This window comes from Frieseomelitta varia, unplaced genomic scaffold (genome assembly GCF_011392965.1).
Source record: "Frieseomelitta varia isolate USP_RPSP 00005682 unplaced genomic scaffold, Fvar_1.2 scaffold_518, whole genome shotgun sequence".
Classification (NCBI taxonomy): domain Eukaryota; kingdom Metazoa; phylum Arthropoda; class Insecta; order Hymenoptera; family Apidae; genus Frieseomelitta; species Frieseomelitta varia.
The window spans coordinates 1,734-13,641 of record NW_025110277.1 but is presented as its reverse complement, the minus strand read 5'-3'; the positions used below and the strand labels follow the sequence as shown (position 1 = coordinate 13,641).

Genomic DNA, 11,908 nt, shown 5'->3' with positions numbered 1-11,908 from the left:
CAATGAATGTATAATATAATCTATGATATTTTAACCTTTATTAAACGTTAAATTACATTAACGTTAAATTTGGTTAAATTACGTTTTTAACGTTAAATTACATTAACGTCGATAAGCATTTGCTTATTTAAATACTCGCTATATATTTGAAAGGTAACTAAAATTACTTATGAGGTGGCCAAGTCCATTGATTCGGTGGAGCTTGTTCCATTAAATTTTCCCATGGTTTTTGATTTAACATATCTTGCATTAAAGACAGTTCGCCTCTCGCGCTAATTATTACTTCTTCTATTTGTCCTTGTCCTATCTTTTGTTCTATAACAGCAACGTCTTCATTCTGTAACATCAATTTGAAACCAATACATCATACAAATACACCCTTGCGATTCAGAGATGTATCTAAGAATCATCAAATAAGACATAACCTGTTCTACAATATTTTTCCTTTCTTTAGCCAAATCTTCAACGGCTTTCCTGTAAACATAATCTTTTGGAAAATTATCAGCAACTCGCAAAATTCTATCGTATATTAAACGAAGTCGCTCGCGAGGATGTTCACACACAGCAATTCCTGTTAATCCCGTAGTCTGCGAACAAAAATATTATTAAAAATACATTAATAATTATCGAAATGAATCGTTAATCGCAAAACATGATGAAAAGATGTCAAGATATGTATTATAATGGTTATTGATATGGTTATGTTTTGAATGAGAACAAAGTCATTTCAAAAGTAATAAAAAACATTATCCAATTATTAGCGAGTTAACTAATTGCATCGAGTTATATATGGATACATTACCTTTTTCAGTACTTTTGCCATAATCGTGCATGCACGATCTACTTCAAATAAAGACTAAGTGGTCAGCTTCCAATTTAACCCAACCTAGAAAACCGTATAACCTATTTTCTGTAGTGGTAACACTGTATTACTGCACCACCGCTATCTCGATGATAAACTGTCAACTACACTTGTTACACATTTAAATTGGAAAATTGTGCATTTCCTAAACTTCTTTCTTATTTTTTAAATCGAATAATTTCTTATTAATTTTTCTCACTTCCACATCTTAAGTTTCTTTGTTAGCGAACAAATTTATGAAATTATGGATAAAATTCTTTCTGGACTGCTCTCTTTTATCATGCACATACATATACATACATACACATAAACGAAAGGGACGACGGAATACATAACGAGAATCACTTTAAAGATAAATCATTTATTTTTATGTTTAAAACGATTAAACACGTTTATCGATTAGATTTAGCGACGCGTTCAAGTTCGTCTTTCTTTTTAATCGCGTAAGAATTAGACGAACCTTTGGCAGCGTTGATAAGTTCATCAGCCAAACATTCAGCAATTGTCTTAATATTACGGAACGCAGCTTCCCTAGCACCAGTACATAATAACCAAATGGCCTGATTTACTCGTCGTAGCGGAGAAACGTCCACCGCTTGTCTTCTAACTGTACCAGCACGACCAATGCGGGTAGAATCTTCTCTTGGTCCTGAGTTGATGATAGCAGTCACAAGAACCTTTTGAACCGTTTAAACACACAGTTAAAGACAAACGTATGCAAATATATTTTCATTCTTACATATAGACTTCATATAAATATAACATATTGATTACCTGTAAAGGATTGTCCCCTGTCAACAGGTGAATTATTTCAAAGGCGTGTTTTACAATTCTTACTGCCATTAACTTTTTGCCATTATTTCTACCATGCATCATCAAAGAATTTGTAAGACGTTCGACAATAGGACATTGTGCTTTTCTAAATCGCTTTGCGGCATAACGTCCAGCAGAATGTGGCAGGTACTTTGCATTTTTTTCTTTGACAGCAATGTAATCTTGTAACGACATATCATTCACCTGCACATCGTCGCAATTCCAACGACCAAACAATTTAATTTCTGGCAATTCGGCAGAGAGTGCCACTGGCAAAGTTGTTGCGGTAGGTACCACTATATCATCATATGCTTCTACGTCAGCCATGATTTATCTGTAAAATTACCATTATAATTATCATTAGAAACTTAGAATTTCACACTTGTTTATACATAATAAATTACATAGAAAATGATCAGAAAGAAACAATATTTTACATAGTTATACAAAGAATTCTAGAAAATCTATCTCTTAACAGCGTACAGTATTGAAAATGACATTTATTCTGGTTAAACGTAGATCAACATAATAAATTGAACGAAAATAAGAGATGTAATTTACATAAACAACGCTTGTATAAACATAGTTGAAACGTAAAGTATGACAGAAAATCGTAACAGCACAAAATAGATGAAACCATATAAATGCACAACACAATTCTTTTCTTTCAATTCGATATTTTCAACGTCTTTTCGTCTTTATCAACGAAACACTATAACTTTGTTGATACAAAACGCTGTGTATTCGAATATTGTACACGAAGACGTGTGGCCATGTGGTCGAATGCGTGTACGAATCAGAGCGTATTTGGCTGGTATATTTTGAAGTGTACGTTTTTAATCGTCAACTATCTTCGGTACGTATCCAAAATTTCGATATCATTCCTCCCGGCACAACAAAGAACAGACAAAATTGTCGAATCTTCAAGTCCCTTACCACACAAGTTTCGTTCACGTCTTCCTCGGAACAAGCGTGAACAGGAAAAGGCCATAACACTGGTGGCGCTTCAACCTCTAACTGCCGGATTTCGGCCTACTCTAGTCAATTTCAATCCACAACGAGTCAATTCCCGATCTTTATATTTTATATACAGATAATATAATAGAAGATTTTGCCTGTGTCATTTTCGTTTAGTTTTTTTAATCGATTGATTCTCTGTCGCGTTAAGAAAATGTAAATAGTTTTCAATGTTACAGTATCTCATTTAATCAGCGAGTGTTTACGGCAGTACTGTAAACGCACAAGCAGAGACGATTGGTTCGTGAGTTGCCATTCCGAGCGTATATTTACGAGTAATTCCGCTTAAATCGCGTATTTCGCAGTGAATTTTGGTGATGCTCCGTCCGATTGTCATAAATGTTTTAAAAGTGTAGGTGTGAAACGATTCGTTTTAGTGTATGATCAAGTGTTTGATATCGTGTTTGGGGTTAGTACCGGTTGCCGAATAAACCGGTACATGTCGAATAGATACGTAAGTTCGCGTTAACTGCGAAAGATGTCACTACCAAAAAATCTGGAACAACTTCCGGTCTTTAGAAGGAAACGGTAAGTATCATGTTATTTGTATTTTTATATTCGATTCTAATTTACTTGTAAACGCGATACGGCTCGTTGGTAGTAAATTAATTCGATCTCCTCAATGATAGTATGTATATATGTATAATGTGTATTGTGCGACATACTTATGTTTCTATAAAGCACACGATTATTAAGTAGTAAGATGTGTCATATATACATGTGATATTGTTTGTGAAAATGAGCAATTGATATATTAAAAAGAGGAGTAGGGGGAAGGAGGAAGGAGGAATCGTTGATCATCGATTACCGTTTAAATAACACATGTCGGATATTTCATCTATTACTTAGAATACTTCGTTATGACTTTATCAAGTTAAAGATAATTACTCATTAGTTTTACTCTTAAGTGGATTTGATTTAAAGAGGATGAATATCGAGAATGATTTGCAATACTCTGGATTTTTAATGGATATATTATTCAGCAATATCAATAGGAATATTAAATATTAAAGAAAAAAAAGAAAAAAGGAGAGACAGAAATAAATCATTTTAAATAGTCCCATTTATCAAAACAATAAGTTGGTTAATTCTTTGTATGTAGTTAGCTATTTGTTTGTTTTAATATCTGATTCAGCTTTAAAGCCTGTTATTTGAGGAAGAGATTTTGTCATTGACGAGAAAGGCATTCGTTAAAACCGGTTGTTTATACGCAGTTTACAGGTTATATACGTTCAAGAAACGGACTAAACTGACTATGAGTTAGGATGTCGTGGAATTTATCTTAGTTTGTACATCTGCATCTAATTCGGTTCGGTGCTGATGTTTTTCTTACAATAGAAGCAACGCGGTGAAAAGTAGAAGGGCACCGATAGCCGAATCGTGGGAGGGTTCGAACGTGGGGTGTATCCTAGCAACTTACCGAACCGCTAGAGGGTAGTCGTTCAGTAACGTAGCTACAGATTTTCCTACCTGCTGTATTGACCATGTTATAGACAGTCTGTAATTATCCTTTTTTATTTTCTTTATATACCGACTCAACTGTCCGTTCGTTGGCAACGTTACCTTTCGCCTATTGTTACCTTTTATTGCTGCAATAAACCTGCGTACCATTAAATGTACTAATACAGTACGAAGAGTAACGAAGGGAAACGGAGAAAGCTGTAATTTGCTTTTAGACGTGTTTGTGTGTGCACGTGCACACCGACACATACTTGCGCACATTCACTTGTATCGGAAGAAATAACCTGAGAAGGAAAAGGGAGAGGACCTAAGATAAAGCTGTAAACGCATTTCACAGAAGAGAAACACATTTACCAGGGGATATAGATATGTAGTAGATACAGATATACTATATAGTATATAGGTATATAATAGATACAGGTAGAGAAACACATTTACCAGGGGATATAGATATATACTAGGTACAGATATACTATATACTATATAGGTATGTAATAGATACAGGTATAGATATACGTATATAGTATATAGTATATTGGAAAATATGAACAACATATATCAAACATGGGTTACTGATTTCATCCTGTGTGGTTGTACGATGAATTGAATAATTACTTTTCCTACAAACTTAATAGCATATTAATAGCATATTAATGTTTCAATAATTTATCTTGAAGCAAGAGTTGTAGATAAATTTATCTATCGACATATCGATTAGATATGTAAAACTGTTTATACAATTTTGGGCAATTATATTATTTGAGTAATATTGAAGAGTTTTAAAAAAATCAATAATATATATAAAAATGTTTGCTACTAGAAAACCATTCAACGCATCGTTATCGAGAATTGAAAAATACACAATGTGTTACAAGTAACAAAAATCAAAAAACACAATCGGTTACAAGTATATATTGAAGTAGAAAGAAAAGGGCGACCGATAAAAATGTAATTAGAGGACGCGTAATGACGTGAAGGAGCAAATCCTATAAAGGGAGAAGAGAAAAGGGGTGCGGAGAATAAGGAAAGAGGAGACGCTTGGCTGGAAAGGAAAACGTTAAGTACGTTTCGGACATTTGTACGGAGCAATTAGTATTTACAAAGCGGGTAGTCGAGGTAGAAAGTAAGTTTTGAACCCAGGGGGGAAATTTAACTGGAATAACGGCAATGAAACTACGAAATCGGTGTGCGAAGTAGACGGAAGATATAGGAGTACAAAGGATGTGAGGGGAGGGAGGGGTAAGAAAGATGAGTGAAAAGAGAACCATGCGCGCAAGGGGGTTGACAAGACCACATGCTGCGAATAATACTCTTCTCGCATAGTACTGTTCCCTATCATCTCCTCTGGCTTCTTTCCCACTCTTTTTTATACTTCATACTGTGCATTGCCTTTTCCTTCGTCTACTCTTTGCCCCTATTGCCTTTCGTTCGCGCGTCCTTTCTTTTATCCACATTTACTGTCAGTCCTTTCCAATCAGCTTTTCACCATTATAACGAGACTTCTGCTTCTGCTTTGACTTTTATTTCTGGAACGCTTCAATGCCAAATCTTCACCAAATCTTTTTCCTTTGCCATACCTCTCGACATTTTTTCACGACAAATTGTAATTTCCAGTCAAATTAGAGAGTGCATTACGCTTGATGCAATTAACCCGATTCCCGATTTTTGTTTTCATCGTGTCGAAGTAAATCTTAGAAAAAACGAGCGAGGCTCTTCATTTATTATTGAAATAAATCAGTTATTAAATTAGATGAATTCGAATTAACGCCGCATTTGCAAGTTAATGTTATGAAAACGAGGGGTTGGGAGTAAAATAAACGTAGCCTTGGCGAAGGTACGGAGACGCGAGGTAACTAAATCAACGCAACGTCGAGTCGTGTCGAATCGAATCCAGGGGAGACTCAATTCGTATAATTTAGGGGAGAATCAATTTTTCGAATGAGAACGATCGCATCGAGGAATTCTACATTATAGCATCCGCGAGGATCGACAAGGCCACGCCCATCCGGATATCGATTCGTTGACAACGTTGCTTTTCGCTCGTGGCTGGGACATACCAAACTTGGAACAGCGAACATTGTCGTTCTCTCTAATTCTTCCTTCCGATTTCTTCCGTTTTAACTCCGATCTACTTTTCTTGCGCGATCGTGAATATTTTTCGCGAAGCGAAAACACGAATAAAAAGCCACGGAAAATAAGAAGGAAGAGATCAGAGAAAATATCAAGCGAAAATCTGCATCATGAATTTCCGGGAGAAATTTATCTTACGCTTTGTTTTCGAGTTTCTGTGTTCAAAAATAAAAAATTGCTTTACGCGAGAGCATTTCATAAATCATCGACCATTGTTACGATATTGGTTTCGCTTATCGAAAATAACAACGTTATTGGATTTTGAGAACGTCTGTTCTCTATATATACAACTCTATATATACAACTCTGTTGAACGCAAATAACAACGAAATGAATCCTGTTTTACGAAGTAACATAATTTCGCTCAGTGCACGATGATTTCTTCGTTTTGTTTCGTTTCGTTTCGTTTCGTTTCGTTTCGTTGCATTGCATTCAATCATTGACGTTTTACGAACGAATAACTGTCGAGAGATTGTACACGAAAGAGGGGAAAGAGAAAGGGTAGAGAAGGGGATGGAACAGGAGGAGGGAAGCACAAACAAAGCGTAAAATTTTACCTCAATTTTTTCGAACTCCAATGAAAACTTTTATCTGGAAAGGTATTATTATCTGTTATTATCGTTTTAATAATTTGTTTTTACGGGGAAAAATTAGCTTGCAAATGCTGTAAGTAAAGATTATCGAAATAGTAAGGTACGCACATGTAGACTATACACGCATACACATACACACACATATACGCTTTGAATTGAATCAGTGTAAAAAAAGGCACATTGAAATTTACTCCGCGGCTTGCATTTATTACAGTTTGAAATCGAATGTATAAGTGATATTTGTAGGTATTTGCCATAATGCGATAAAAAGATCGCTCGATCGTTTTAAGAATTTGAATAAATTATAAGTTTTTGCATTTGAAATACTCTGAATTAATATCAATGCATTTTAGTAATGTGGTGTATAACAAAATCGAAATATGAACCAGAAATATTCTCTTTCTTTTTCACGAAGAACTGATTAAATTGGATTTACAATGTATGTTCAGAGATTAGAGTCATCTCAGATGTAAATACAACGAGAGTGGAAGAATAGCAAAGAGAGAAATAAAATAAAGACGGGTAGAATACGGGAAAAGGATTTTCAGAAAAACGCATAATTGCTCGTAGAAAAATTACATTATGAAATTAATTTCGGTGGTAGGTTTGTCTGGCGGTTTGAAAAGGTCAAGTTCCTTTAAAGCTAGCATTAATGGAACTGCTACGTCCGTTTACTCTTAGCCACGAACCACGTCGTACGGTTCATTATGGGAACTAAGAATTGTCGACGAGAAAGAGATGGTACTCGAGAAGAACCGACCGAATGAGCGAGCTTGACTGTGCATGTGTGCGTGGATATATAGAAGAGGGGAGCAGAGAAAAAGCAAAGTGGCGTGGTGTCGATGCTGAGTGGGGAAGTTGTAACGAGGAGAGATATGTAATAGGAAAGAAAGAATAAGAGCAATGGAGCAATGGAGGGAAACAAAATGTGTTCTATATCAGCTACAGATGGGGTCTTGGAGAACATGCATTATGAAACTGTCAAGGATCAAAGTCAATACATATGCGACTACGACGTTAATTCTATCAGTTTGTAAATAACATTCGTTATACAAAATATAAATATCAATGACCGAAAACAAAAAGAAAGAGTCGTAAAATTATCCTAGAAGAATTCCCAGTGAAAATAAAATGATTTCGTACAAATCTTTTCTGGCTACATTTGGCAAATATGATTTCGCTTTTTTGAAATTGGATTTTCTACCAAGTAATAGAAAAAAGAGAATTTTGTTTCTGTGTGTATGTATACATATACATACAACGATCAGGGTTGCTTTTGGTGAGGAAAACCAGGAGAAGATGGTGAAGAGAAAGAATAGGATGAGAAGGAGGAGGAGGTGAAGTATGAAGAGGAGGCAGAGGAGAAGAAGGAGAAGATGAAGGAGGAGTAGTCTTCTAGTTCCTTCGGGCTCCTTCGTGTTCTTTCGTACTTCTCCACGCTCCTTCGGCTTCTTTTCTTCTTTCCGGGTTTTGCCACGCTCACCGTGACACCACACGGCCTTCGGTAGAAGACGACGGAGGACGCCTGTGCAGAACCCTCGCCCTGCTTCTAACGGTTGGCCAGCGCCGGAAGCCGACGACTAGGCGCCCCTTTCTCTATCTTCCGCTTTTTTCTCTCCTATTGCTTTCACAGTTTCACAGTTTCACTTTTTCCCTTCTTTTTCTTAATGCACATTCACATCTGTTTCTACGCGTTAGTTAGGTCCCTGATGCAATCTTCAAAAATCCATCTACATTTCTTAATAGAAATTCTTAATACTTCAAAGTAGTACATGGAGTAGTACTTTAGATCGAGAAGAAAGAAAGATTAAAGATGATAAATTTATAATATGATAACGAGTAAAATTACTATAAGTATAATATAATGAGATATAATACAAATTTGAACGAAGAATTCGTACAACGTGATAGTTATTGACATAATTTTAATTGGAAATTACGAGCCATATACTTTTAAACGTTAAAGATGTAATGATACAAAGATATATAAAACGTAGCGTAATTTTGAGACGGAATAACAAGATATGAAGCTAAAGAAAAACATATGTTTCCTCTTTTTCTATTTAAAAAATAAACCGAGGTAAAACTGTTCGATCAATCAGGAGTCAAGAAGTATTGGTTACTCTTTCGTGAAAGAAGATACCGGCAACGAAAGCAATTGGTACGGTCCTGTCCGAAGTTTGCCGAACAGAGTCGAGGATGGCCGATCTTGGTGGAGGCCCGTAGCCATGTGTTGCGGTCTGCCGTGAGTGCTTTCTGACAAGGGAGGTGCGGTGTCTGCGTTTTTTCTTTACTCGTCGCAGCCCAGAAAATCGGGATTTTTCGAATAAACAGAGTAAGGTACGTGCAACCACGGCACCCTCGGTGTAGTATCGATAAGATTCGAGAGTGTCCAAGCGGAGGGGGAATCGAATATTTAGAAAAGAAAGTGTATATTTCTCGCGCGGCGTCGGCCGAACGAGACGACGAAGAAGGAGCTCTGCTTCGTCTCCCAATGTACACACGGGTCTACGTTCGGTATGTGTGTTTGTTTGTGAGTGTGCACGATCGAAACGGACAGCACCGATCCGAAGCAGTTGAAGACCGGTAGACGTTCACGTACGCAGCCACTGAGAAACACAGAGAGAGGCATCGAGTGGAAACGAAGAAAGAGAGAGTGCGCATGATAATCGTATCCTCGATAGCTGCCAGATAGAGACGCACAGGGTGCTGCGTGCAACTTCTCTCCTTTATACGTTACACGTATATATGCATACACATACGTGCACACATACATATATATATATATACATACGGAACACGTACACGTAGCGCGCATACACACACGCAGACACGTAGGCAAAACACGTACAAACACGCACGCGACGCATGCACGTATTATATTCTTTCGTTCTCACTCTCATGGATGCTCTGTGCTCCTTCCTTTCCCTTTTTTCATCCTAGTGTCTCTATCTCTCGATAGAGCTCCAGCTCGGTGTCTCTCCTCTTGCGTTTGTAGTAGAATGAACACGCGAGCAAACAACAAACGAACGAATGCGCACGGGCATGTTCGGCTCTGTGTTAGTATTAACGTCCCGTTCGTTGTGTTTTGTGTATTCTGCTTGTAGCAAATGTCGCCCGGACGTATCCTGACTGTCCGCAAGTATGGCTGGTTGATCGGGCACGACAATGCCGCTGCCAGTTTTGTAATTTCGCTCTAGCTACACGTTATATATCTTTTTTGTCTGTCCAGAAGTGGAAGAAGAGAAGGAGGCAGCTATCGAATCTGCTATCGGTGCCTGCGAGTGTTGGTCGCGTAAAAGGTGAATTCGTATATACGATGTACGCGTCCTCGGACTTCAGGAAAGTGCTACGTACCGCTCGTTCCTTCATCTTGTGTTTGTGTTTATCGAATGTGAGGAAAAGTAGTGCACGATCACGGTGCGTACGTATCTACCCGCTCGAAAGCTAAAAAGAATCTTAGCCAGGAGAATACAGTGGCGGACGCGTCGTAACATCAGAGGGGGAAAAAAAGGGAGAAAGAAACACGGAGAAAAAGACAAGGTGAAATGAGTGAGCGAGAGTGAAGGTGGACAAGGTACATACAACGTTCATGTACACACACAAAAACACACACACACCGGTTATAGTTAACGCTACTACCGAAAAAGAAGAGGAACGCCGCGTAGCGTCGCATGGATAATCGAGCCTGTACACTGTACACGATGCAAAGTGCGTACAGCAGAGAATACCTGTGTGTCTGTGCGTGCATACGCGAGCGTAAGCGCGGCCGCCTGTGTATTTAAACAGTGTGTATCGAGATCTGGTTGAGTGATCCGTCGTTCCTAGTGTGTTCGTTTATGCGTGATTATGTAGGTGCGTGGGAACGAGGTCGCGAGGTGAATTTACTACGCGCCACGGGACACTCGATGATAAATACCGGGAAATTCATCGCATCTTCTCCTTCGAGCTGGGATTACCACTTGGGATGCAGCACTTTTCGATAAATTGATTACGATCGATAACACAAGACGGTCACCGATGAAACAAAAGAAAAGAAAGAGTGGATTCTCGAAAAGATCAGCGCAAGCTTGTCCAGCCTTCGATACAGGCGCACGATGGTAAGGAGAGCTTGTATTTCCATCGATTTACTCAACATCATATTTCTTATATCCGTACCCTATGTATAAAGTTTTATCTGGCACGTATGCATTCACCATTTGCTGGTGCGTGATGTGTCGCATTGTGTCATTTCGCTTCGTCTTGTCCCGTGTCGTCCTACGTTTTCTCATGTCGTCCCATATCGTCCCGTCTCGTCTCGTCTCGTGTCGTCTTGTTTTCTCTCGTTTCGTCTCGTCTCGTCTCGTCTCGTCCCGTCCTGTCCCGTCTCGTCTCGTCTCGTCTCGTCCCGTCCTGTCCCGTCTCGTCTCGTCCCGTCTCGTCCCGTCCTGTCCTGTCCCGTCTCGTCTCGTCCCGTCCCGTCCTGTCCCGTCCTGTCTCGTCTCGTCCCGTCCCGTCCCGTCCCGTCCTGTCCCGTCCCGTCCTGTCTCGTCTCGTCTCGTCTCGTCTCGTCTCGTCTCGTCTCGTCTCGTCTCGTCTCGTCTCGTCTCGTCTCGTCTCGTTTCGTCTCGTCGCGTTCGCATTCGCATTCGCATTCGCATTCGCATTCGCATTCGCATTCGCATTCCTGTCGAAAGGAATGTCTCTCTGGCACATGATCGTGGAGGCAAAATGATGATGCCAGAGACACGGAGAGACGTGTCCAGGGAATCCCTTGGAGAGATGCTCTTTGGTTTTAATGAAGCGAGACTTAAAGCCGCGAAAAGTATCCACTTTCGAAAGAAGATTTCAAGTTTAGGCTGTTGCCAAACCGGCTGTCGGATATCGCGAGTAAATAAATGCTAATCCTATCTGTTTTCTATTCTCGCTTCGATTCCCATTGTTCTGGATTCTTTCGTGTTGGCTGGTTGTCTTTCAGTCTGCCAACACTACGCCTCTCTTGGTCTTTTCCTCCTTTTTCTGTCTTGGTTGGGGACACGAGACAGATTGACTG

General features: G+C 38.9%; 2 protein-coding genes and 1 long non-coding RNA gene across 6 annotated transcripts; 1 reads left to right on the top strand and 2 right to left on the bottom strand.

Annotated features, from left to right (window-relative positions):
- Window positions 1–16: 16 nt before the first annotated feature.
- LOC122533302 (NADH dehydrogenase [ubiquinone] 1 alpha subcomplex subunit 5) lies at window positions 17–955 on the bottom strand. 2 transcript variants are annotated; one of them, XR_006307674.1, is made up of 4 exons: window positions 803–955; window positions 426–587; window positions 102–337; window positions 17–56 (listed from the first exon to the last, which is right to left on the bottom strand). XR_006307674.1 is itself a non-coding variant. In XM_043662895.1 (3 exons), exons 1-3 carry the CDS (start codon window positions 821–823, stop codon window positions 164–166), a joined length of 357 nt encoding a protein of 118 aa, XP_043518830.1. In that variant the 5' UTR covers window positions 824–955; the 3' UTR covers window positions 17–163. The 2 variants fall into 2 exon arrangements, 1 of the variants encoding a protein (XP_043518830.1); XM_043662895.1 differs by having other exon boundaries at window positions 17–337.
- A 252-nt stretch (window positions 956–1,207) lies between these two features.
- On the bottom strand, window positions 1,208–2,715 carry LOC122533301 (40S ribosomal protein S5). The gene is made up of 3 exons (XM_043662894.1): window positions 2,612–2,715; window positions 1,637–2,009; window positions 1,208–1,539 (listed from the first exon to the last, which is right to left on the bottom strand). Exons 2-3 carry the CDS (start codon window positions 2,000–2,002, stop codon window positions 1,255–1,257), a joined length of 651 nt encoding a protein of 216 aa, XP_043518829.1. The 5' UTR covers window positions 2,003–2,009; window positions 2,612–2,715; the 3' UTR covers window positions 1,208–1,254.
- Window positions 2,716–8,983: 6,268 nt separating this feature from the next.
- On the top strand, window positions 8,984–10,928 carry LOC122533303. Of its 3 annotated transcripts, none has more exons than XR_006307676.1 (2): window positions 8,984–9,638; window positions 10,109–10,928. It is a non-coding gene; the product is annotated as an uncharacterized LOC122533303 (long non-coding RNA). The 3 variants fall into 3 exon arrangements; XR_006307677.1 differs by having other exon boundaries at window positions 8,984–9,935; XR_006307675.1 differs by having other exon boundaries at window positions 8,984–10,018.
- Window positions 10,929–11,908: the final 980 nt, after the last annotated feature.

Excerpts from the sequence above, each read along its gene's own strand:
- LOC122533301 (XM_043662894.1), bottom strand. The coding sequence starts at position 2,002 with ATGGCTGACGTAGAAGCATATGATGATATAGTGGTACCTACCGCAACA. Across the intron at positions 1,540-1,636 it reads CAGGGGACAATCCTTTACAG|GTTCTTGTGACTGCTATCAT; the intron begins GTAATCAATATG and ends ACGGTTCAAAAG.
- LOC122533302 (XM_043662895.1), bottom strand. The coding sequence starts at position 823 with ATGGCAAAAGTACTGAAAAAG. Across the intron at positions 588-802 it reads TGGCAAAAGTACTGAAAAAG|ACTACGGGATTAACAGGAAT; the intron begins GTAATGTATCCA and ends TTTTGTTCGCAG. Across the intron at positions 338-425 it reads GGAAAAATATTGTAGAACAG|AATGAAGACGTTGCTGTTAT; the intron begins GTTATGTCTTAT and ends TTGATGTTACAG.